Source organism: Strigops habroptila, chromosome Z (genome assembly GCF_004027225.2).
Source record: "Strigops habroptila isolate Jane chromosome Z, bStrHab1.2.pri, whole genome shotgun sequence".
NCBI lineage: Eukaryota > Metazoa > Chordata > Aves > Psittaciformes > Psittacidae > Strigops > Strigops habroptila.
In genome coordinates this window covers 50,140,970-50,165,976 of record NC_044302.2, presented here as the reverse complement: position 1 = coordinate 50,165,976, position 25,007 = coordinate 50,140,970, and the positions used below count along the sequence as shown (strand labels likewise).

The 25,007-nt window shown below is 43.7% G+C and overlaps 2 protein-coding genes and 1 long non-coding RNA gene across 5 annotated transcripts; 1 reads left to right on the top strand and 2 right to left on the bottom strand.

Moving 5' to 3' along the window:
- Positions 1 to 946: 946 nt before the first annotated feature.
- On the bottom strand, positions 947 to 3,725 carry ATP5ME (ATP synthase membrane subunit e). The gene is made up of 4 exons (XM_030471275.1): positions 3,246 to 3,725; positions 3,029 to 3,083; positions 2,633 to 2,731; positions 947 to 1,086 (listed from the first exon to the last, which is right to left on the bottom strand). Exons 1-4 carry the CDS (start codon positions 3,279 to 3,281, stop codon positions 1,061 to 1,063), a joined length of 216 nt encoding a protein of 71 aa, XP_030327135.1. The 5' UTR covers positions 3,282 to 3,725; the 3' UTR covers positions 947 to 1,060.
- On the top strand, positions 3,188 to 9,112 carry LOC116915252. Of its 2 annotated transcripts, XR_004389865.1 has the most exons (4): positions 3,503 to 3,595; positions 3,946 to 3,995; positions 4,357 to 4,392; positions 7,606 to 9,112. It is a non-coding gene; the product is annotated as an uncharacterized LOC116915252 (long non-coding RNA). The 2 variants fall into 2 exon arrangements; XR_004389866.1 differs by lacking the exon at positions 4,357 to 4,392 and having other exon boundaries at positions 3,188 to 3,595.
- On the bottom strand, positions 6,577 to 24,430 carry TMEM175 (transmembrane protein 175). Of its 2 annotated transcripts, XM_030471272.1 has the most exons (10): positions 24,251 to 24,430; positions 23,750 to 23,788; positions 22,526 to 22,623; positions 20,537 to 20,588; positions 19,225 to 19,260; positions 17,903 to 17,986; positions 17,120 to 17,284; positions 15,695 to 15,773; positions 9,483 to 9,624; positions 6,577 to 8,923 (listed from the first exon to the last, which is right to left on the bottom strand). In XM_030471272.1, the coding sequence occupies exons 1-10, from the start codon at positions 24,392 to 24,394 to the stop codon at positions 8,260 to 8,262; spliced, it is 1,503 nt and encodes a 500-aa protein (XP_030327132.1). In that variant the 5' UTR covers positions 24,395 to 24,430; the 3' UTR covers positions 6,577 to 8,259. The 2 variants fall into 2 exon arrangements, with proteins under 2 accessions (XP_030327132.1, XP_030327133.1); XM_030471273.1 differs by lacking the exon at positions 22,526 to 22,623 and having other exon boundaries at positions 24,251 to 24,418.
- Positions 24,431 to 25,007: the final 577 nt, after the last annotated feature.

Here is a 25,007-nt window from a genome sequence, read left to right as displayed (position 1 = left end):
CCAGTCAGCAATCCCTCACTAACATGTGTTTCTACATCTGTTGCACCATATCACAATCACACCACTGGCAGTTTGCTTCCCCCTGGAGGTATCAGTCAGATGCAGGTGGAATCTGGCACATTTCCTGCCCACAGTGCTCCCCTTGGCAGCTGGCTGCCATGAATTACTGGGCAAGGAAAAGGGGTAAGAAACTCATTTTTCCAGCCAATATTTTCCCAGGCCTGACAGAAAAGTGATGTCATTGCAACACAATTTCAGGAGAGGTCCGTTGACCAGTCAGCTCCCAGCTGAGATAGAATAATTTTGCTCTGCTTCTGGCATATTTGCCTATACCCCAGGGGAGCATTTCCACTTCTGGCTTGATGCAGCACCCGAGTCCAGTGAGAGACACGAAGGGCCTGCTCTTAAGTGCCTCACTGGAGGAAGTAATGCATGCAGACCTCCATTCTGGGCTTTGAAGGTAGGGGGCAGGGAGGGGTACAGAAATGAATATCCCTGTGAGACTGGCAGGGGTTTCTCAGATAGGAGTTCACGGGGGGAGAGCAAATTTTCCCTCCATGCAGAAGGGGTTTGCCTGAGTGGGAAGGTGCCAGGGGATTTTTAATGCTACAGCTTGCCCATCGTATCTGGTCCCAGATGGAAGGGGTAGGATAAGCTGACTCAAGACAGGACCTCTTTGCTCTGCTACAGAAAAAAACATGTGGATGCCCTTCAGTTTTTCAGTCTGATGGAGTCCAGCCTGCTCCCCCACCTGCCCATGTGTATTAAACTGTGTCTTTTCTGATCACAAACATTATCTCTAGTTATAGGTGTAGTGACTGGTTGATGCTGGAGGAATATAGCACGGTGTTTCCACCGCAGCAATGGCCAGCTTTTGACAAAAGCTTCCTGTCACATTCTGTAATTATTTCTGCTGCTGTTCCATGCAACTCACTCAAATACCAAATGAAGCATTTTAAGTACTTTATTGAGAGAATAGTATACGGAGTCCACCAACCACTGCACAGTTCAGTGCCTAACCATCTATTTCCATATGTGAAATTAGGATTCAATCTTCTGTTCATTTCAATATGGAATCTTGGCTTGCTAGAAGGGAAGAAAAAACAAACACAGTTAGCATTACTAGTCAGTCCCATGCAGTACTAAAGGCTGTGAAACATTAGTGAGATCGAAGGCTACCTTTAAGTGTGACATTTCTTTCTAGCCAGTTTTTATGATTCCTGCTTCTGCTTATTCAACAGAAGTATATTTGGGGTAAAGGGACTTTTTTGACTTACTTACTAGTAAATTACTATTTTCTGAACTGACAATTCAAATTAAGCCCAGAAAAAGCTATTGTTATGAATACATCCAGTTATCCATCTTTAAAGAACAATCTCCAACAACTGCATTGCACTGAATGAAGTTATAACAATTGCTATTCTAACAGGAAAACCACACCAAAACCAGTTGGGAAAGCACACTGGTCATCTGTGTGCCACTTTTAAACATTCTAAAGACATAATCACAGAATTCCATTATTAAGTGAAGTAGCAACACTGTAGTACAGTCTCTATCTCCAAAAGTATAAAAAAAGCTTCAGCTAATCTAAGAAAATACCTATAGGGCCCATTTATTTAGTCCATGACTAATGGAGACTATATATTTGAGATGGTAAAAACAGCTGTGCAAAATAGCTTAATCTCTACTAAGCAATAAAATTCACCAACTCGCCTATTTGATTATACGTATGTGTGGCTCATCTAGTTTTAGAGAGTTTTGTTCAACATTAGTCTTGTTTAGGACTATGCAAATGTCACTATTTCCCAGGGAAATAGTTACTAAGTGTGTAGCTTGAGTTATTGATCAATTTCTTAAAAGTTCTGGACTGTAAGTCCACCTAAAAAAAAAAAACAAAAAAGGTGAATTCAAGCTAGACAGCACATTCCTCTGTATGGCATAGGGAGAAATCTTGTCAGAAATCCACAAATAAATAAATAACCCTAACAACACGCGAAAGCATGCTGCAGCACGAATACTATAGGGCAGAAGAGAATGAGAAAAAAGAAGCAGTACTAATCCCAATGAATCACCTCCAGCATACTCACTCCACATGAGCTATAACAAGTGAAGTTGACCTCTAACACTACACTAGTGACACCACTTTAAAGTTTGAGTTGCAGTTTCAAGCAGCTGCCCACAACTTCTGGTTTAGTTAATCAGTCACATATGTGAGATTTCTGCACTGCTTGGAGCAAAGGGATCACAGGTTTTCTGCATCCAGCTGAATAAGGGACATCTGGGTAATGTTAATATACAGTTCCACGTATTTCTCACAAAATAACCAGCACCGGTTTTAGCAGTTTGTTTTCTCAGTGGAAATTCAGACAGTCATTTAACTAGCCCCGTTTGGCTGCAAAAGTGTTTTCAACTCTTCCTCTAACAAAGCTTACATTCTGTAAAGCCTGTCAAACAGCAGCACTATTTACCCCTCACACAACCCCAACCACTGCTCTATGGGATCACATGCGTGTGCAGCCCCGTGGTTAGAAACCAAAATTTCTCCGAAAAACACTGCACTAAAACGTCAGTCCACCTGCAAGCCAGGGTGCTCAGTGTGGTATGGGATGCGTGAATTAAACTGAGGGAATACCTTCTGCAAGCTCTTTTGCAATCCGCTCAAGTTCTTCACGTTTCTTTTTCTCTTCAGCCTCTATTCTTCTCTCTTCTTCAGCAATAGGCTTTAGATAGTCTGTCATTAACACATGTGCTGTGAAACACAGTTTCTAGGAACCGGCACAAAGCCGGCACCACAAACCTGCTAATTCGCTCAAAACCGAACGAAAACCACCTTCGCTGGCACGAAGGCGCATTTCAGACGGATCTGTCACTTCGCACCGGCCAGAGCCCGCCCGCGAGGCACACCTCGCCAGGCGCCGCCAGGCCCCGCTGCGGCGGGGCGGGGTGAAATGGCGGCAGCACCCGCCTCAAGGTGCCCTTCGGGCCCCACGCACAGACGGGGGGAAGGCCGCCCGCGGCGCGCACTCACCGTATCGCTTCTTGCCGTAGATCATCCCCACGAGCAGGGCCGAGTACCGGGTGAACTGCGGGAGGTACAGAGAAGGACGCGCCCTTCGCTCAGCTCACACACACCGCTAGGCCCAGCCCGCCGCCCGCCCCGGCCCATCGAGGCAAGCGGTGACTTCCGGGCCCCGGAGCGTACCGGGAGCCCGCACGGCTGCGGTGAAGCCGCCCGCCGCCCTCACCTTAATGAGCGGCGAGACCTGCACCGGCGGAATCATCCTGCTGGTGGTGGCGGTGGTGGTGGTCGCGGCGGCGGCGGCAGCGGCGGGAAATGACGCCTGCGAACCGGCGGCGGGGCGGGAGGCGGGCAGAGCTCGGCCCACCGCGGGGCGGGGCGGAGCGGAGCGGAGCTGCCGCCGCGGAAGCTGTTGGAGCCGTTCAGGTTGTGTCCGCCCAGCGCCGGGTTTCGGTGTCTGGTAGCTCGTTACCCGGGAGCTGGTACGTCGCAAAATGGGCCGTGCCCGTTCTCCGCGACACAAAATGGAGGAGCCGCGCCCGAGGAATCCGGTTGAGTTTCGTGCTCTCTCGTAAGGTTAGGGAATTGAGCCTTAGGTCGTTAGTGTCATAGTTTTAAATACCTTCCGTAAAGTTCAACGTACGCGCTGAATGGGCCAGGACATGATGAACTCCGGCCCGTGTTATTCTCTGGTAATCAAGACACGGGTAATGGAAATTCTTCCGCTAAAAGAAGCCTGACATGTTTCTCTCTTTAGGGAGCCTGAAGGAAGGTTCTGAGTACCCCATGCATTTGCAGTATCGCGAGGTTTTTTTAGTTACTGTTGGATGTCCTGTATCAGTAAGACCTGAAAGTGGATCGGATGTATGTGACCTGTCGCTTCTGGGTTTTGGTGTTGATTTTTTGCATTTTTTGTTTACTTTCAGTGGCAAGAACTCAGATGCTTGGAGCATTACAAATGAGAGGTCACTGCTGGGTGGGTATCACTTTAGTTTCGCACACCAGTGTCAGTTGTTAATGCCATAGTAGTTCACTATGAAGCTCAACGCCAAGTCAGTAACAAGCCAGTGAGGTTACTAACGGCACAGTGGTTGACTATTCAGCCAGATGAGATTTTCAAAGTCTTTAAATACGCAACAGTGGCGTGATTTTAATTAAGTGCTTTACTGAGTTACTCATGGGGCCTAATATATTCAAAATACTGAAACGCTCCATTTTTTAATTATTTAGAGCAATTAATTGAATGACATCCCTATGCTGAATGTTTAAACAGAAAGCACTAAAGTTCTGAGGAAAAAAAAAAATGACTACTGCTCTTCATTTCTTACAATATACAGAATGGATGTTCTGGTCTTCCCCTAGTGATGCAGCAGGTAAGTTGGACTTCAAATCATGATACTACACCGTCACATATGGAGAAGAAAAGGAGGAGTAAATGGCGCCATGTAGTTACCTGCGATAAGATCCCAAATTATAAACATTAAGAGAGAACTGTGCATTTTCTTCTCACCACAAGAGCATTTATCTATGCCGTGTTCCACAGTAGCAAACAAATAAGTCACAGTTACCTGACATTGTCCCAGGTAACCTCACAGGTTACCAAGCTGAAGTCTCCGAAGTTCCTACAGTGAATTTAAGCTTTGCACACTACTGTCAAGTACTCTCACACTGAAAAATCAAACTAAGCAAGTCCAAAATTCCTGGTTACTGACTTCATTTTACTGAAAAATCCAGTCACGAGAGCTGTTCATGGTTTATCAGATGCCACACAGCAGCTTTGACTATGTCTGCTACAAACTTGCATGGAAGTTTGAGTGATCAGAAGAAACAGCTTCCTGGTTAGTTATAAGAGAATTATTTGCACCAACTCAGTTGTTTTCAAATAAAATGGAAAAAGTCGTAAACCATATACAATGTTCATCACGATTAAACATAAATCCTGTCTTTGCAAAGAACTCCAACTCTGACTGTTACTCTTTGCAAGGCAAAGATGACAGTGCTGCAACTGACTGTTACCATCTTTTAATGTCTTGAATGGATTAATCTTGAACTTGAATCCATTATCAAGGCTAACTGGCCTAAACAAACAAAACAGCTGTCATGGGATCACAATTGTGAGCTGAGAGACAACAGACTTCTCAAATACCCTCCCATGCATTACCACAGTTTGTCCAACCTGACTTATTCGATTTAGGAGGCAGTTGTTCCTGACTGGTAGTACCAGTACCACTGGCAAAAATTTCAGTGTCATTAGGAGGGAAGTTCTACTGCAACATTTTACTGCAGTTTTACTTCTTCGTTTTCAGGATATTTAATTAAAACTCATATTCTGGCAAAGAAGGCCAGCAGTCTCCTGGACTTGGGAACCTAAGTGCCACTGGCAGGTCAAGGGAGGTGAGAGGTGAGAGTATATCCAGTGTGCAGTGTCCAGTTCTGCTCTCAACAGCACAGGGGAGACATGGACATTCTAAGATGAGTTCACCAAAGGGCAGCGGAGGTGATGCAGGGACTAGAGAGTCTCTTGTGCAAGGAGAGACTGAGAGAGCTGAGACTGTGCAGCCTACAAGGGAAGGATCAGGGGAGTTCTCAGGTTTTCAATACCTGATGGGGAGGAGCAAAGACTGAGACAGACTGTTCTCCCTGGTGCCCAGGGACAGGATGAGAAGCAATGGACACAAACTGAAATACAGCAAATTCTTTTTAAATGGAAGAAAAATGTACCTTTTTTTTTAACTCTAGGGGCAATTGCACATTCAAACAGGTTGACCCACTCAGTGGTTCTGGTGTCTCCATCTGTACAGATGCTCAAAGTCTGACTGGATACAGTCCTAAGCAACCAGCTTGAGCCGATGCTGTTTTAAACAGGAAGGTTGGACTAGACAGTCTCCAGGGTTCTCTTCCAACCTCATCCATTCTATGATTTTGGGATTATAATCATTGTGTTTAATTTTTCTAGAGATGAAAACCTGTGGTCATTAGTAATTATGTAAAGAGCAGCTAGTTATAGTTAGATTGGGAATGTTCTTCCTACTTGAGAATCACACAATTCAAATTAATGCCTCGTTCTGAAATGCAGTTTGTTTCTCCAGAACTTACCAAAAGTATTAGAATGATCCTAAATCAATTCTGTTTATACAAAACCTCAGGTCAAAGTTTGCCTTCAAGTTTAGGTTCCGAGATATAACTAAATTTGATTTGAATAATGGTATCTTGACTACAGGAAAAAACCCAATTAGCCAATACAGTAGTATACACAGTATACTAATACACAGCAATTAACTACTCTTTAAAGCATCCCTGTAATGAAACTCCATGGTCAGATTCAGTTTCGGGTCTTGTTTTCTTCAAGTACCAACAGAATTAGAAGCAACATTTCTTTACATCACATTACAAGCTTTATGGTGTTTCACAGAAAATCACGATGGGTGAGGTTGGAAGGGACTTTGGTGATTCTGAATGGAAAAAAGAAATTAAAATATGTCCGACATAATTTTAATTGTAGACATCAGATTTCAGTTTCACCTGGAGAACAGAAATAAAGAGCTAGAAGATTTGGGTTTTTTGCTGATGGAAATTTATTACAAGTACACATATTCATTGCTTATTATGTGCTTGCTGCACATCAGAAACAAAACCATATAGAACCAAAAGTGCTTTTATTAAATATCAGAAAAACACTGCGATACAAATGCAATGCAGAATCCTCCTGCAAGTCATTTAACCTCAGTTGGGTATAAACTCCTTTGGATATCTGAACATACTCTCTCACAAGAATTACGTAATACTAACAATTACATATTGGTATCAAGGTGCTTCAAACCAAAAGCACAAGTGCTTTCAAGACTGATCTCAACTGAAGTGAGATACCAGAATTTTTCTTCGCTAACAATTACTCCAGACATACTTTGCTGCAGTATTTTTAATTTTTTTTTTTTTTTTTTTTTAAGGAACAACAAAATCCCTCAAATGCCTTTAAATACGGCATTAAAGTTGTCAGGCACTAAGACAGTTCAAGATACAAACTAATGGCTCTGCCAAAAAGAAACGTAAAGACTTCAGGGCAGCCAGAGGCTAGATGACTCTGCCCATTCCTTCTGTACAGCTCTCGGCAGGGTAACTTTTGGTAGGTGTAAAGCTTATCAAACTGCATGTAAGTGTAGAAAAACTTCAACATGCCGTGGTCTGGAACCGCTACAGGGTTAGTTTCTTTTGCTGTCTGGCTCAGCAAGACTCAGAAATCTGTGGGATCCCTTAGTTAGCTTCTACTTAGGGAAAAACTCCTTACCTGATGGGGAACTCTTATTTGTGGCAGGAAAGTCACATACTCTCTCTGAATATGACACAATGCCTTCAGAATGGATGGAAGGATGTTCCTTTCAATACGCTTGAAAATAGGCACAAAAAGCCTGAGAAATCCAAACCTTTCATTTCAGATGAGCAGGTGCTTCAGAACTGAAAATAAATTTACCTCTAGTCCCACAGCTCTTTGAATCTTCTCCCTGGGAGATATTAAAGCTTGTTCAAACCTTGGATATGTAACCACATGCATCCTCATTTGTTAAATGCATCTTTTTTTTTTTTTTTAGAACAGATATGCCCGAAGAACCTGTGTTCAGCTAGCCTTGAAGACTGCACATGGGTCACAGTTGCAACTCTCATCTAAACCCATGCTCAGCACCACTCAAGCACAAGTAGCTTTCAAAATGCCTTCACAAGTTCTTGACTATGCAGAAGAGACATTGTAACCTTAAAAAAAAAAAAGGGAGACAGAGGGGGGACAGACTAGCAATCTGTGTGCAGTGATGCACCATCCAGAAATGCAGAGGTCTCCATGCCTTTCAAGCCTTGCTCCCCATCTTACAGCAGCATAGCCAGCTTCGATACCTGTGTTTGGCTGCCATAATGACTGCCCTATGTCAGAAAAACGGGCATTTTGCAGGGCATCTGTTTGTGCACTTCGTAATTGATCATCACTGCAGTTACATGTCAAGCAGCATTTTTTTCACAAGGGTAATTCTGAAGGAAGGGAACATGCTTTTCTTTGTATCCCCTATTTACCCAGTTTTTTCAATTACAGGTTTTGGAGACAGGGTCTCAAGCATGACCAGCTAAAACTTAAATATGCCCCAGTTATGGCCAATGAAGGCTTTAGTTTAGGTCAATATAGTCCAAACATGAAGATAATGTGAGTCAAAAGAACTGAAGTTAATGTTCTAACTTCACGTGCACTACACAGAAATTTAGGACAGTGTTTCAGTAGGAGACAAACATGCCTCCTCTTCTTCTAACAATACAACCTTCCGTCTGGAGAGAGACATCACGGACCTTAGGACAGTTAAAGAAATTCTAACAAAAATGCGCAAGGCAAGAAAAGCAAATGGGATTACAATCTGCATGAGATGGAAAATTGCTGTGCTAAATTCACTTAACAAGCATGTTAGAAGGAAGACCCCAAGGCTTACACAAGGGTAGAGAGCCAGCTTGGCAAACATGAAGGCATGCTCCTTGCCACCATATCTAGCAAAAGGATGCAAAGTTTCCCTTTCATGGAAGAGGGCTGTAGTCCATATTGCAAACTGGAATATGCTGGCAAAGAAAGTGATAACACAGCTGACCTGAATGGCTTCTATTTCATTGTGAGACTTCTCTGCAAACTCACTGGTCAGCTGGTAAGCTAGTGGAAGCCCACCAATGAAAGCCAATGAAAGTATGTTAAGCAGTCCCATTAATCGTGTAGCTTTTGTAACATAAAGGAAGAGTGAGTGATGGACAAACCACAGGAGACCGATGGTTACAAATGAGCCAAAGTAGGCAAGGTAGTTTGGCCCATATTCACTTAAAGCTTCAAGAAGGCTGCCATGGAATTTCTCCTCAACTTCTCTGGGATCAGGGACGTTGTCTTCACTGTGGAGAAAAAACTTACTTTACTTTGCATATTACTGTTACAAAAACACATCTGGAGCAAAACTGAACTACGTTGTTTAACTTTGAGCAAGTAGAGAACAACAGGCATCCACTTCTTATTTTCCAATTTGTAACTTAGAAACAGCATTTCAAATAACAGCTCTGCAAATAAATTAGATCTGAAAGGAAGTCCCAGTCTAAGTTGGCATTTCTTTAGGTTCATGTAGCAAAGTTGCCACAGTGACTAAACATCTGTTTTTGATAAAAGCCTTTTATCTGAAAACATGACTAAGCAAAATTGAAGCTTTGTTCTTTAAGAGTCTCTATCCCAACACACATTACTTAGACTTATGATCACTACTGCTGAAATGTGGGCATTAGGATTATCTTTTCTTTGTGTTTGGTATTTTTCCAGAAAATCATACCTAAAGTAATCACTGCAGGTTTTAGAAGGCAAAGACAATGTTTGATGAATTTTATTTCCTCAAATAATACATATTGTCAAAAGTTAGTATTGTATTTAATAAGACAAAGTGCAAGAGGCAACACAAAGCCTTACCATATATCCAAAATGAGCAGGGTTGCTACAATAGCATAGACTCCATCACTGAAGCCTTCAACTCGTTCCTTACTCAGAGGCTCACTGAGGTAAAAAGTGAAGGTTTCTAAACTATGGTGTTCCTCCTCTTCACCTCTATGACCTAGAAACAAATTCATGACAAAATCAGATAGTATAAAAAGACAGAATCAGATAGTATAAAATAGGTATTTAAACAACCGAGGTGAGTATCTCCAGAGAGGACGCCTTTAACACCGGAGCGGGGGGAAGCACAGCGTCCCGGAGCCTCAGTTCGGAGCGGCAAGAGAGACCGAGGGAGCCTCAAGTCCTCGACAGGACTTGCCCAGGAGCCGGCAGCTCAGCTGACGCGAGCAGCTGACTCACAGGGGGCGGCGCCAGGAGTGACGGCACCAGCCCTCAGTGGGTAAAACCCATCCCAGGGAGCGCGAGCGACCAGGAGCGCGGCGAACAGGGCGGGCAGTCAGGGCGTGGCACGGCAGTTCGCGCAGGCAGGGCGAGCGGGCAGCGAGCGGGATGGTGAGCACTCGCCTTAGGAGCAGGGCCCGCTGTGGGAGCTCTGCCCCGGCGGTGGCCAGCGTAGGCACCCAGACAGAGCCGATGAGAGGGGAGGCTGCGGCGCAGACCTCGGAGTGTAGAAAGTGCCTCGACTGGTCTCGTGAGGCGGGGGTGCACGATGGACAGGGCTGCACTCGGTGCGCTCTGGTGGAGGTCCTCCTGCAGCAGGTGGCTGAGCTGCGGGAGGCTGTTGGAGAGCTAAAAGATGCCAGGGAAGCTGAGAGGAAGCTGGGCTGCTTGCTCCAGGCTCAAACTGCGCAGGGGCTGCAAACGTCCAGCATTGCTCGTATAGGAAAGAAGGAGGGCAGCAACCCAGGAAGCTGGGAATTAGTCACGAGAAAAACGAACAAAAAAAGGAGGAAGAGGACAATTAACGACAAGGGGCTTCCTCCTAAATCTGATGTCCCCACCCAGAACCGCTTTGCAGTTCTGCAGGAGGCTAATGAGAAAGCACCCACCACACCTAATGAGCACCCTGCTGATGCACCAGTAAAGAGGATCACTACTGGTGCCTCCAGGAAGAAGCGGAGGGTCATAGTAGTAGGGGACTCTACTTTGAAAGGCACAGAGGCACCCATCTGCCGGCCTGATCCAGTCTCGAGGGAGGTGTGTTGCCTGCCGGGGGCTCGGATCAGGGATGTTGCTGAGAGGCTGCCTGCTCTAGTAAGTCCTGCTGACTATTACCCCCTTGTAGTGGTCCATGTGGGTGCTAGAGATATAGACAGCAGTTGCCTGGAGGACATTAAGAAGGACTACAGAGCCCTGGGAGAGGTGGTTAGGGGCTCTGGAGCTCAGATAGTTTTTTCATCGATTCTCCAGGGCAAAGGGGAGGACCTTAAAAAAGCTAGGCGTGTCTGGCAGGTTAATAAATGGTTAGAAAGCTGGTGCCATAGTCAGGGGTTTGGCTATTTAGAACATGGGGCTCCATTTGGGAGGCCAGATCTACTGGAGGCTGGTGGAGCTGGTCTGACAAAGAAGGGGAAGAGCTGTTTTGGTAGGAGGCTTGCCAGGCTGGTCAGGAAAGCTTTAAACTAGATGTGTTGGGGGAGGGGAGCATTGATCCATCCCAACATTCCTGGTCAGTTGCCAGCACCTGTAATAAGTGCTTGGAGTGATGTAGAGATGTTCCAGCTGCCCCAGCCATTGAGTCGGCTTCATTTGGAGCTCGGCTAAGGTGCCTCTATACAAACGCCCGTAGTATGGGGAACAAGCAAGAGGAATTAGAGATGTGTGCAAGGCTACGGGAATATGATGTCATTGGTATCACAGAAACATGGTGGGATGGCTCCTATGACTGGAATGTTGGAATGGAAGGTTACAGGCTGTTTAGAAAAGACAGGCCAGGCAGACGGGGAGGGGGCGTTGCTATCTATGTCAGTGATAGGCTAGAGAGTATGGAACTCTGTCTGGGGACGGGTGATGAGGTAACAGAGTGTTTGTGGGTCAGGATCAAAGGGAAAACAGCAACAGGGGACATTACGGTGGGGATCTGTTACAGGCCGCCTGATCAAGAGGACTCTGTGGATGAAGCGCTCTACAGACAGATAGGAGCAGCCTCACGCTCGCAGGCCCTGGTCCTCATGGGGGACTTCAACCATCCTGACATCTGTTGGAGGGACGGTACGGCCCGGCACAAGCAATCCAGGAGGTTCCTCGATTGTGTGGAAGACAACTTCCTCTTTCAAGCAGTAGAGGAGCCGACGAGGAGAGGTGCCATGCTGGACCTTGTGCTCACCAACAGGGAGGGACTGGTTGGAAATGTAACGCTCCAGGGCAGCCTTGGCTCTAGTGATCACGAGATGGTTGAGTTTGAGATCCTCAGGACGGTGAGAAGAGCGTGCAGCAAGCTCACTGCCCTGGACTTCAAGAAAGCAGACTTTGGCCTCTTCAGGAACCTCCTTAGTAAGGTTTCATGGGATACAGTCCTAGAGGGCAGGGGGGCCCAAGACTGCTGGTTGGTATTCAAGGATCACCTGCTACGTGCTCAAGAGTGTTGCATCCCGACTAGAAGAAAGTGCAGCAGGAGGGCCAGGAGACCTCCATGGATGGACAAGGAGCTGCTGAGGAAACTTAGAGGGAAAAAAGAAGCTTATAGAAGGTGGAAGCGAGGACAGGCGGCCTGGGAAGAATACAGGAACATTGCCCGAGAAGCTAGGGACCAGGTTAGGAAAGCTAAGGCCCAGCTAGAATTAAGTTTGGCAAGGGATGTAAAAGATAACAGGAAAGGATTCTATAGATATGTAGCAAATAAAAGACAGGCTAGGGACAATGTAGGCCCTCTCCAGAAGCTATCAGGAGAACTGGCTACCATGGATTTGGAGAAGGCTGAGGTTCTTAATGACTTCTTTGCCTCAGTCTTCACCAGCAAATGCTCTGACCACACAACCCAAGTCTTGGAAAGCAAATGCAGGGACTGTGAGAACGAAGACCTTAGGCCCACTGTAGGAGAGGATCAGGTTCGAGACCATCTTAAGAACCTGAACGTGCACAAGTCCATGGGACCTGATGAAATCCATCCACGGGTCCTGAAGGAGCTGGCGAATGAAGTTGCTAAGCCACTGTCCATCATATTCGAAAAATCCTGGCAGTCAGGTGAAGTTCCCGATGACTGGAAGAAGGGTAATATAACCCCCATTTTCAAGAAGGGGAAGGTGGAAGACCCGGGGAACTACAGACCAGTCAGCCTCACCTCTGTGCCTGGCAAAATCTTGGAACAGTTTCTCCTGGAAAACATGCTAAGGCACATGAAAAACAACGAGGTGGTTGGTGACAGCCAACATGGCTTCACTAAGGGGAAATCCTGCCTGACCAATTTGGTGGCCTTCTATGATGGAGCCACGGAACTGATGGACAGCGGCAGAGCAGTTGATGTCATCTACCTGGACTTGTGCAAAGCATTCGACACTGTCCCACATGACATCCTTGTCTCTAAATTGGAGAGACATCAATTTGATAGATGGACCACTCGGTGGATAAAAAACTGGCTCGATGGCCGCACGCAAAGAGTTGTGGTAAATGGCTCGATGTCCAGTTGGAAACCTGTAACGAGTGGTGTCCCTCAGGGATCGGTGTTGGGACCGGTCCTGTTCAACATCTTTGTCGGTGACATGGACAGTGGGATTGAGTGCACCCTCAGCAAGTTTGCCGATGACACCAAGCTGTGTGGTTCGGTTGATACGCTGGAGGGAAGGGATGCCATCCAGAGGGACCTTGACACGCTTGTGAGGTGGGCCGATGCCAACCTTATGAAGTTTAACCAAGGCAAGTGCAAGGTCCTACATCTGGGTCGGGGCAACCCCAGGCACTGCTACAGGCTGGGCAGAGAAGAGATTCAGAGCAGCCCTGCAGAAAAGGACTTGGGGGTGTTGGTTGACGAGAAGCTTAACATGAGCCGGCAGTGTGCGCTTGCAGCCCAGAAAGCCAACCGTATCCTGGGCTGCATCAAAAGAAGCGTGGCCAGCAGGTCGAAGGAGGTGATCCTGCCCCTCTACTCTGCTCTTGTGAGACCCCACTTGGAGTACTGCGTACAGTTCTGGTGTCCTCAACATAAAAAGGACATGGAGCTGTTGGAGCGAGTCCAGAGGAGGGCCACGAGGACGATAAGAGGGCTGGAGCACCTCCCATATGAAGACAGGCTGAGAGAGTTGGGGCTGTTCAGCCTGGAGAAGAGAAGGCTGCGTGGTGACCTCATAGCAGCCTTCCAGTATCTGAAGGGGGTCTACAAGGATGCTGGGGAGGGACTCTTCCTTAGGGACTGTAGTGGTAGGACAAGGGGTAATGGGTTCAAACTTAAACAGAGGAAGTTTAGATTAGATATAAGGAAGAAGTTCTTTACAGTGAGGGTGGTGAAGCACTGGAATGGGTTGCCCAGGGAGGTTGTGGATGCTCCATCCCTGGCGGTGTTCAAGGCCAGGTTGGACAGAGCCTTGAGCCACATGGTTTAGGGCAAGGTGTCCCTGCCCATGGCAGGGGGGTTGGAACTAGATGATCTTAAGGTCCTTTCCAACCCTTACGATTCTATGATTCTATTCTATGATTCTAACCTACTGTGACCTCCCTTTCTTTTTCTCCCCACCTGCCAAAATCTTTCTGTAGAAAGAAAGGTGCCATTCATCCACACAGGTCAGTCACTCCACTTTTTTGGCAGCTGTGCCTCTTCCCTGAAGTTCATGTTGCTTCAGGGAAAAAAAGCCCTGTCCTTTAAACTGTATGGCAGACAAGCGAATAATGACTCAAAAGCTGTAACTGAACAAAACATTTGAGCTAAACAAATCGTGAAGCCCTAATAGCTGTAGGTCCTCTACTGCATGGGATTAAAAACTCACTGGAGGATGCACTGGGACATCAAATGACCTTCTTTAAAATAAATCCAATCTTTGGACAAAAGGTGGGGACTGGACTCTGAACTGGCCAGCTAGCCAAGCTGCACCACTTCAGGAGTATGGACTGGATGAAGAAAAAGCCTCCAGCTTCCAGAGGAAGTAAGGAGAGAAACTGAATGAAAAGCAAGTATAACCACAACTCAGTCAATAGAGTACTAATTTAAGTTAGTTAGCCATACAAGAGGGTAAGACGTACACAGACATGACCTGACTGCAAACCACAGTGCCCCCATCGTAATAGGCACACGCAATGTTGCTACATGTTTATTCTCTGGCTCTGAGAGTCTGGCTTTAGCTGTTTCACAGCATTTCTGCCTGTCTAATATTGCTGCCACATGGGGAAGTCGAAGGTATGTTCCTATTTGCAATGTAGACAGATGGACTTCTGCTAGGCTGAACAACAGCAGAAGCACAAAGGTGTTACTCTTCTGGCTTCTGACTGAGTGCCAATTCAAAAGACATGATCAGTTCAGAGTTTCTGTGGTCAGTTCATATTGCTCTCAAAAAGGGGCACTCCACTTTTTGGCTGAGTAGGTTGCATGATACCACCTTCTCCTTTATTTTAGCACTGGCAACCTCCTCAACACAGTTTAAGAGCAGTTCTGGCTGTTGGTGTGGTTGTGCAATTATTAGTGCTGACACAAGGAGGGCAGAAAGAATGTAAGCAAGGAGTGCAAGGGAAGGAAGCACTTATTTAAGCTGGCTTAAGCCATGTGTGAAGGCATAACTTTAGACCACAGCAGTTAGACTAATGAGATGTAACACCTTAAATATTTAACTACCCTGAAAACGTTTAATTTATAGGTGTTCTTCTTGCCAGTTTGAAAATCTGAGACCATAAAGTATTGTGGGGAAGAAAGTGATACAAGCATAGAGCTTGCTTCCTGTTTTCTTCAATCTCCATGCTCCGTTTTTAGGACAGAAAAGGTTTAGATGGCCTGCAGCTGTCATTCATGTACTTGTGTGTGTGTACATGCATGTGCATATTCAGGACAAACCAGACAAGTTTTGCAGTCAGAAATGCTCTTCGAGTGTGCTGTGCCTTACACAAACCTAGTCACAAATTAAGGTAAATGAGGGAGCAGAAAATAAACTGTCTGGATGAAGCAGACAGTTCAATAAACCCCCAAATCACTATGTTCCAAGTCTGAAAATGGAAGTACAACTAAAACTACTTCATTTCAGGCTGTATGGATAACATGTTGGCAACTTAATAATATATGTATACAAACATTTATGATTATTGTTACTCACCAACAATCTTAGTTTTACACCACGTAATGAATCGAGTGAGGTGCGGAAAAACGATTACGAGCCCAAGAAGTACATAAGACTATGGAGAGAAAGTGAATACAGTTTAAATTTCATTATCAAAATACAAATTACTTTCCAAGTTTAATAGGAAACTATTGCTCTCAATCTTCAGGTATAGTCACATTCAGAAAAACAAATCTTGACTCTATTACGTGGAAAAGGCTCACGTGAAATGCACATGCATCTCCTGAATTTTGCACGTGCAACCTGAAACTGCTTTTTGATAGCTAATTTAGTACCAGAATGAAGCAAGCTAAAACAAGAAGGGAAATAATTCTGCTAACAAAATGTAGTAATGACTTCATTGGAAGTTGGAGAACTATCCCATCTGATCCTTATGGGTCACTTCCAATCTGAGATACTCTATGATTCTATGATTCTACTACTTATGTCCCAAAGACACCTCAGTGGGTCCTGAGTGATTCACAGGCTTTGCACAAGAGCAACTTGGAGACTATTTTCACTGTTACTAATACTAAAAGAAAATACGCTAGTGAACAAGGCAAGGGAGAAGAGGGAAGTAAGGGTGTAAGAGGAAAACATATCTTCAGTTAAAATTAGGCCTTTTCACATTCGGACTCATAACTGTCCTTTTTATCAACAGCAACCTGATTCCTCCCAAATTTGGGTATTATTTAAACACTGCTAATTCCCATGGAATCTTTCTCAAAATTCTTCTAAATCCAGCTTTTCCTAAAGAATAAGACAGAGGAAAGGAGGCTCAGGATACATCCAAAAACTAGATTTCAGTTCCAAGCGGGAGTTCTGGGAAAGATAAAAGCTATTAATAAGTAGGAGCAACTCACTGTAACTTATAAAGATGGCAATGAAGAAGGCTGTGTAAAAGCATGCCTTAGCCAAAAACATCTGTTTTGAAATGTAGGTTGGCTAACTATTTTGCTTATTCCTGTTTGCTGTTGTACCTGTTTGCTCTTACACCCTGAGTTAGTGCAGCAATTATATTTACTTGTCTTCAGTTTGTGCAATGTGATATTTATTTCACATAACCTTACACATTATCTCACCTACTTCTGATAAGCAAGATGCTAAGTTACAGTTTAGAAAACCTGGTTTGAATTAAGAGAAGCATTAAAAAAGCAAAAAAAAAAGTAAAAAATCAGGCAGAGCAAATAAGGCTAATACTATAGCAGAATATTTCATGGATTAAATAATTACGGATTGGTGTCTGTAAACTGAACACCTCCAGCAGAAAATAGCAGCCATGAATACAGCACCACAGAACTGGCATATTTAAGTTGGCTCAAGTCTGCAAATTTAACACGGACATAATTATTTTAATACACAGTCCTAAATACAACTAATATAAACTCCTGCATCAAAGTTTTCAGTTAAGGGAGAACTTACCAATGGAATAAAGAAAAAAGAGCAGGTGGCTGCTAAAAAGCATAAAATCGGTCCTCTTAGGATAACCTTTAAGATATGACATTTATAGAAATTCTGATTTTCAGACACCTGTATCTGTTGATTCAGTAAGTGTGGGTGATAGAAGCCATATGCTACTATCACAGCCTGCAAGGAGAAGAGCATTACTGATGTTATTACACACAAATATATGCAGCTTATCAAATGTAAAACTATAAATCAGCAAATTCCAAACCACTCCCAAACTTATTCTTCACTCCCACATGGAGGGCTGATCTTAGAAACTCTGAGATTTCACTATACACTACATGTCAAGATTTTGTCTCCTCTAAAAATCCATATCATGACAATGGGTTTTTATGAAGTGGAATAAAGACCTCCATAATAAGGAACATAAAGTGACAAGGGCCGAGGCTGAAAGACCACGTTCACTCAGCTATCGCTGCATGGCTCAGTAAGAACCTCAACAGGAAAAGTCAATTGCTATTTGCCCAAGAAATTTTAAAGGGTGGGAAAGGAATTATCATTTTGTAGACTCTGAGATCAGCTGATTTAGTTACATAAATCAGCTTCACAAGACAATACGAACTTTCATCTTATATATTATCACAACGTTATATTATTACAACAGACACAACTTTGAAAAATAATGCTATACAAACAAAAAAACCCATTTAGCAATTACCCATAGTTAATAAACATAATTTTAGTTCTAGCCAAGAAAATGTATTTAAAAGTGAAAATGTAAATAGATAGCTGCAATACCTGTATAAGACCAATGACAACAGCACAGACACTGAACAGGAAAATGCCAAAAGGTACCTCTGGAAAGGAAGCCATTAAGGAAAACTAGAAAAAAAAGAATGCAACCAGATAAAAATTTAAGAAGCAATGCAGGAATAACCATAGAGAAATAGAAGCCCTCTTCATTCAATACTGAAACTCATAAACGTAAACAATATGTTGCATTTCAACATAATTCCATTAAGTGCAATTTCTAGCCGCAAACACATGCAGACATCCCAACCAAAGACACCAAGAGAGGTGGCTTTGCTTTCATGTTGATACTGCAAAACTTGAACCTTTCTGACACTGTCTCCGTAATAACTACAGACTGGCTTGTAGCTGATCATAATGTTTAACAGTGGCTGCACTGGAAAAAAAGTTGATCGTTGTGAAAATTCTTGGTACTAGGATACCTTTTTGAACCTTTTAATTTCTCTACCTCCATGGCTCCCTGTTGTATTAATTTATGCAATTTCATTAAAGGAGGGGGGAAAGCATGGTTGAGTACCAGGCTAACATTGACAACTTTCCAAAAATTACTTCAGCTTCAAGGCAAAGTAAAAAAACTATGTTCTGTTGCTGATAGAGATAGTTTTACTGACCACAGCCTTATTCTTTGCAGACTAACATTTATATACATATAACACAAAACATAGATCTATTCAAAGAGAACAGGTGCCTCTCATATAAATCTGTTCTACACATACAATATAAATCAAGATGCATTTTAATCAACTGTTTTGTTCTGCATATATGGTGTTCAGTTGCAAATATTCTTGCCAGGTCTAAAGGTTATCTGACCAGAAATTGTGCAGAACATCAGATTTGCAGATTTAAAGATGAATGAATGGCTGCCAGAATCAACCTTGCTGTCAAGTCAAAAATTATACCAAAAACTCTGTCTAGGTTACAAAAGGAAAATGTTGTATCATCTAAAGAGCAGTTTGAAACACAGCTTTAGTTCCCTTACAAAATGCAAAATTACCATCAGACAACTTTGACATTTTCCAACACAGATGCTTTTTCAACAAGAAATCACAGGAAACTATGACTTCCCATGATTATAATTTTTCTTCTACAATACCCATTTTCTGCCTGGTCCATAACATGCAGTAACTGTAGGTTGTAACATGTCCTCATGAATTTAAAAAAAGTAAGGCTTAACTATTACAATGGATTCAGGGTTTATACAACAACAACACTTTCCTGGGTTTCTGAATACTTTGGTAAAGTCTCTCCAAATAAATGAAGAAAAAAACCCTGTATGTTAAACATATGCCAAATTTTAGAAAAGTACTTACTGTGTATGGCAAGAAAGTTATGATCATCATACAAGCCTAAGAAAGAAAAAAGTGTACTGAAACACTAGGCAAAATACAAAGCAAGGAATTCCCTCATTAAAGGTACGTCCAGAGAATGCAACACAAACAGATCAAATACTCATGCTGTGTCATGAAAAAAAATACATTTCTGAAGTTGCTGAGCTTTGACTGTACACATCTGCCATGTTTGCTATCTAATCTGTATAGGCTTATTTTAGAAAACACTACAGTTTTGTTACCAATAGCACAGGCAAAAGTTTTGCTATGGTTCTTAACAGACTTCTTTGCAAACTAGCAATGCCAAAAGTACCACACCTCCTAAAGAGGAGTTTCTGATCTGTCAAAAACATTTATAGCAGATCACAAATACTCCATATATAAGGAAGCCAAATTTAAAAAAAAAAAAAAAAAAAGAAAGCTACCTCAAGCACAAAGAAATGCATTGCTTTGAAGGCAACATTAGATAAGAATTACATGCCTCAAGCTTGTCCTCTGTCATAATTTCCTGTAGTGTTACCTCATAGAGTTGAAACTCAGTATTGTTATTAAGAAAATTAAATTAACTGTGTGGTTGCACACTGTCAGGAAAACAAAACTTTAAAGAATATGAAGTTCTAGATGAAAGCAAGAATATGTTCACCATTGCAGCATCCCCATTACAACTACTAGTAACCAAGATACTACAGGGTGGCTTGTAAAAAAAAAAAAAAAACCCAAAAAAACATACTCAAGTAAATGGAGAAGTTTCAAGAGATAAGATTTAGGCAAGCATAAAGCTCAAAACACTGATTTAGAGATTGGTCTCTCAGTGGTAGTTTTTGAAAGATTATATAATCCTGTTTCAGATAAGCTTCTGAATTGCTTCTGAGCAACCTAACAGAGAAATGACTGAAAACTGTAATTCAAACCTACCACTAAGATACTTTTTTTTGCCACAAAAGACATAGCATTTAATTTTCTTAAGCCTGGAGAACAGATACTTCAGCTGGACACAGATGAACAATTAGAAGCTTTTGCCATAGATGCCTCTTCAGTTCCCTCAGATGAACTTCAGACTAACCTGCTGCAGAGCTTCTTTTGGCTTATAGTAAAACGTGGAAGTTAAAAGCAAGTTAGTTATCTTTCAGCCACTCTGGCAAGGAGGAATTCAAACTCTTTACATCTTCCCAACTTGGAAATTTTGCAGACTTATGCTATTTAAATTAGAAACTTCTGGATATGTACATACAGACTTCTGAAAAAGTGACCTGCGCATGCTAGTTAAACGCCCAGTGTGTCTGACTTGACTCACCAGATTTAGAAGAGCGAGGACATCATCTATAAGCTCTATCACCTGAAACAACCTGTCAAGGCAAGACGAGATATCATGAACAAGCCAGCTCCCAAAATATGTTTTACCACATTGTATACCATTGTACATTTATAGGGGAACCTGACACCCTTTGCTCCAGAATTTATACAAGTAGTCCAAAACTCTAGCTTAAGCATGGAAGTAATTTGTTAGAATGATATGAAAACACCATTTCTATTTGAAGGGCAAGTGGCATATGATGTAGCAAACTGGCTTCCCCCCCAACTCTATCCCTCCTCTACACCTGAAATTATGTATTTAGCTTGAAGTAAATTTCACTGTTGTTAACAGTCAATTAATCTGTGAAGAAGTGATCCAGATGTCAGTTCTAACCCATCAAGTTACATATCAAAAACCTAACAAGGCAGTGATCGACAAATAGATAAAATTCCTTGGAAAATGGAATATATGGGGGTCATCCGGGAGCAGGAGTTAAGAATTATTTTCTGGAGAACTTGCACTTCACTATAAGATGAAATGCAGCCAAGCCACAGGGCAGGCTACTGGTGTGCTTTCTCCCACTGCACTTTGTTCCAGAACATCTTTATCTTTTGCCACCTGACACATTTGGGACAGGACAGCCAGCAAAATGCTGGTGAGCCGCACAAGGCTTGGGAGCCTCAGGAGACCCATCATTAGCTGTCAATTAATCACCTACTTACTTCAACACAGGCAAGGCTCAGAACTAACTGGAGACTGACAGCCTGTGCTCACTGCTCAACCAAATGCTTTTGAAGCATGAACAAAGGCAGATGTTCACCAGCATGCACTGTTCACTGCTCACACAAGAACATGAGTGAGCCTATTTGATACTCTGATGCCAAAATAAAAATACAGGCACCAGGCTGACTTGTAGCTTGTCAGACGAAGCAATGATGCGTAGGGATGTGAGACCTGCAGTAGCACTGCACAAATCTTCCAGAGCAGATTCAGACGTCCAGAGTCCACCCAGAGTCTCAGATTTTCCTTTGTCTCACATTGCCGTGTGAAGAGCTATTATTCTGATTTTCTCTGAGTTTTACTTTGGAGAACAGAGGCAAATTCATGCTGTTAGGGCCAAAGTATTTTCAGAATTTTAAGGCTTAAAATTATTTCTCCTGAAGGTACAGCATCGTTTTTATTACACAAAGAAGATAAGCTTTTCTTCTGAACTGCCCCACATCTCGTTAATGAAATTCCTGCTTCACAGAAGTGTCACTTAGAATCAATAGAACCAATCACCCTCCAAACTATGCAAAGACTATGCCTCAGCATTTACTTATGCAAGCAAATAAAAGCAATGTGATAAAAGCACTGATGTAAAGTATCAGCTTCAAGCATTGAATTACAGGTTACACACCTCTGTTAGAATGCAGGGAATCGCTTACTCAAGAATATAATAACATTTGTAAATTTCGAAATTCAAGTAAAACCTGCCCTCATTCCAATATGATGTGTGCACATCAATTGCTTCTTAACTACCAAGACAGGGGAGGGTGGTGGTGTCCACAGCTCTATAAAATGCAGCATCTGCAATATTGCAATTGCTTTTGTAAGAAGCATTGGTGAGAACCAAGAGAGACAAGTTTTGGGCCAGCTGTACTAATCGCAGTTCATCTATTTGTGTAGCACAGAAGTTACAAAGTCATGCTTTTTCAGCATAATTAGAAATTTAATTCCATCTAGAATATGAAGTAAAATGAAGACCAACTCTAATTTAAGATATATATAATGCTTGGTTTTGTTTGTATCTCTGTGTCAGTGGCGTAAGAGTACAGTTTTGCACTGCTTAGGGTAGCATTTCTTTATAACTATTTTTTTAATGTCATCCAACAAAAGAGAATTCAGAAATTTATCAGCAAGACAGAAACGTATCACACACATGGTTACTTCCTGTACTTTTAAACAACAGGTTTTCTTTAACTTTGGGGTTAAACACTCTGTTTGTACCTGACATGAGCTGCCCATGCCACTGTGACTATTAAGAAGGTCATTAAATAGACTGCAATTTTTGCTAGAAGAAGTTGCTGAACACTTTCACCTAGTTTCTGAAACAGAAACACAGAGATGGAGAAAGGAAAGAGAAATGTTACATTGTGACATTATTAGCAGTATCTGCAAATAAGGAAACACATGCAGCTGTGTAACACATTTTTTGAAAATGCCTGCCAAGAATGCAGTTCTCTTCCATCTTTTTATTACCATGCAGAGAAACTGGTTTACTAGACACTTGTAAGTGCGCTGAAATGCGTAGCTAGTGGTATATGAGGTACCAACACATCTCTCCAATCTATAAAAGGGTTTCCCAATGCTCTGTTCACATTGTTATTCATTTATACACTCTCTCATCACTGCTACTGTAATAACACATTTCGGGGGGGGGGGAGGGGGTGTGTGCCTGGCTGGCCACAAAATGCCTCTTATATTTTCTTAGCTCAGACTTCAGGAGTAGAATCAGGTTTTCATGTGATGATTGTTAACAATGAGGAAGGGGAGGGCTTAACCACAACAAATTTTTCATGTACCACCACCATGGCTTAAATAGACTCCTGGCATATTTGCAGTGTTATGGTTCATAGCTGAGTTTCCTTAACTAAATGAGACAAAACATTTGCATCATTTGGGTTTTAAGAGCAGAAAAAAATAAATCCTTATTAAAAAGAACCCACTCATTTATCAAATGATTAATTTATGTCTCCCAACATTCTTGTTTCTTTGAGAAGTTTGTTTTCTGTAGTCTTCTTTTCCACCTTTCCTTATTCTGATTACATTTATTATTAACTTGGTTTAAAACTCAGCATTCAGTTCGCACTATGTAAGCAGCTTCTCTAAATGCTGATGTATTACCAAAAAGAGCAGACACTTTCTGAAAGATGCTTTGGTCAGATGGGCAATTCATTTTTCATACAAAAATAACTGGACAAAATCTATGGCCTATGATATACAACTCATTCAGGTTTTATATCACAGCCTCTGCAGATTACACAGATCTTGAGTATTTTTAAGTTCTTCACTCCAAGTTCAACAGCTCTTTCCCCGAGGTGAAATTTCTGTTGGCTTTAATGTTATGTAATGGCTTGAGCTTTGTGAAAGTCTGGAACTTGAAGTGGGGGTGCTAAATTAGGATGTTACACATACTTGAAAAGTCAGAAGATAATAAAAGACAAATGATACCTGATCGGGATGTATTTTTGTGTGAGCCACAGGCAAAATCTGAAACAACAAAACCTTGTCAGTACGTGACATTCTTTGCCTTACTCAGAGCTTCATTAAAACCCAACAGACTGCAAGTGCCCGCAAACTCCCGGATCCCGAAGCTGCCAAGCGCCCGCAGTTCTGTAAGGCAGAACCACTTTTCGCCGCAGAGGTACAGCGCTGTCCCCGCCACCCCACACATGTACCCCCGACCCTGCACTGCGGCCCGGGGACAGCCGCACACGGCTCCCCGAAAGCGCCGGGCAGGCACGGTCGCGACCTGCAGAGCCCGGTACAAGCTGCGGCTGCTCCAGCGTCCTCTCCTCACCGACAGGGCCCGGGCCTGGTCCCGCTGCCAGGCCCCTCCTTCGGCGCCAGCCCGCCCCGAGCTCCGCCGGCCCACCGCCGCCGGCCCGGGGTCCCCGGCGGGGCCGGGCCGGGCAGGCCCCACGCCACGGCGGGGCCGGGCCGTACGCTCACCATCACCGTGGCGATGATAGAGAGCAGCGCATCGCTGTAGGCCAGCAGCCGGTGCGACGTCTGCGTGCTGCTCCCCAGCTCCAGCTCCATACCCCGGCCGCGCACCGGCTCCGCGCCCGGCACGGCGGGCCGCGGAGCCGACATTACCCCGCTGCGCTCCGCCCGCGGTGGGGGCGGTGCTCCCCCTCCCCCCGCCCCCTGTGGGGTGGGAACCTCCGGCTCTTCGCGGGGGAGTCTCGGGTCTGCCGTGCGGTCGTGGCTGTGCTGGTATTTTGGCGTGCGAAGTGGATGGCTGAGACAGGCTGAGGGCGCTGGGGGAAGAAGTAATGTAATGAAGGATGTGTTAATGTGTTACACACCACCAAAGCTTTTTACAGCTAAAATATAGACACCGAAGATTACACTTACCAGAGGCCGTAGTACCCGAAGATTCTCAGCTTCGTTTATAGATCATATTTTAAAATCATAGAATCATAGGATGGTTTGGGTTGGAAAGGACCCTGAGATCACCTAGTTCCAACCCCCTGCCATGGGCAGGGACGCCTCACGCTAGATCAGGTTGCTCAAAGCCCCGTCCAACCCGGCCTTGAACACTGCCAGAGATGGGGCAGCCACAGCTTCTCTGGGCAACCTGTGCCAGCGCCTCAGCACCCTCACAGGGAAGAGCTTCTTCCTAATGTCTAATCTAAATCCACCCTCTTTTGGTTTAAGGCCATTACCCTTTGCCCTATCACTAAGTGTTCTTGTAAAAAGTCCC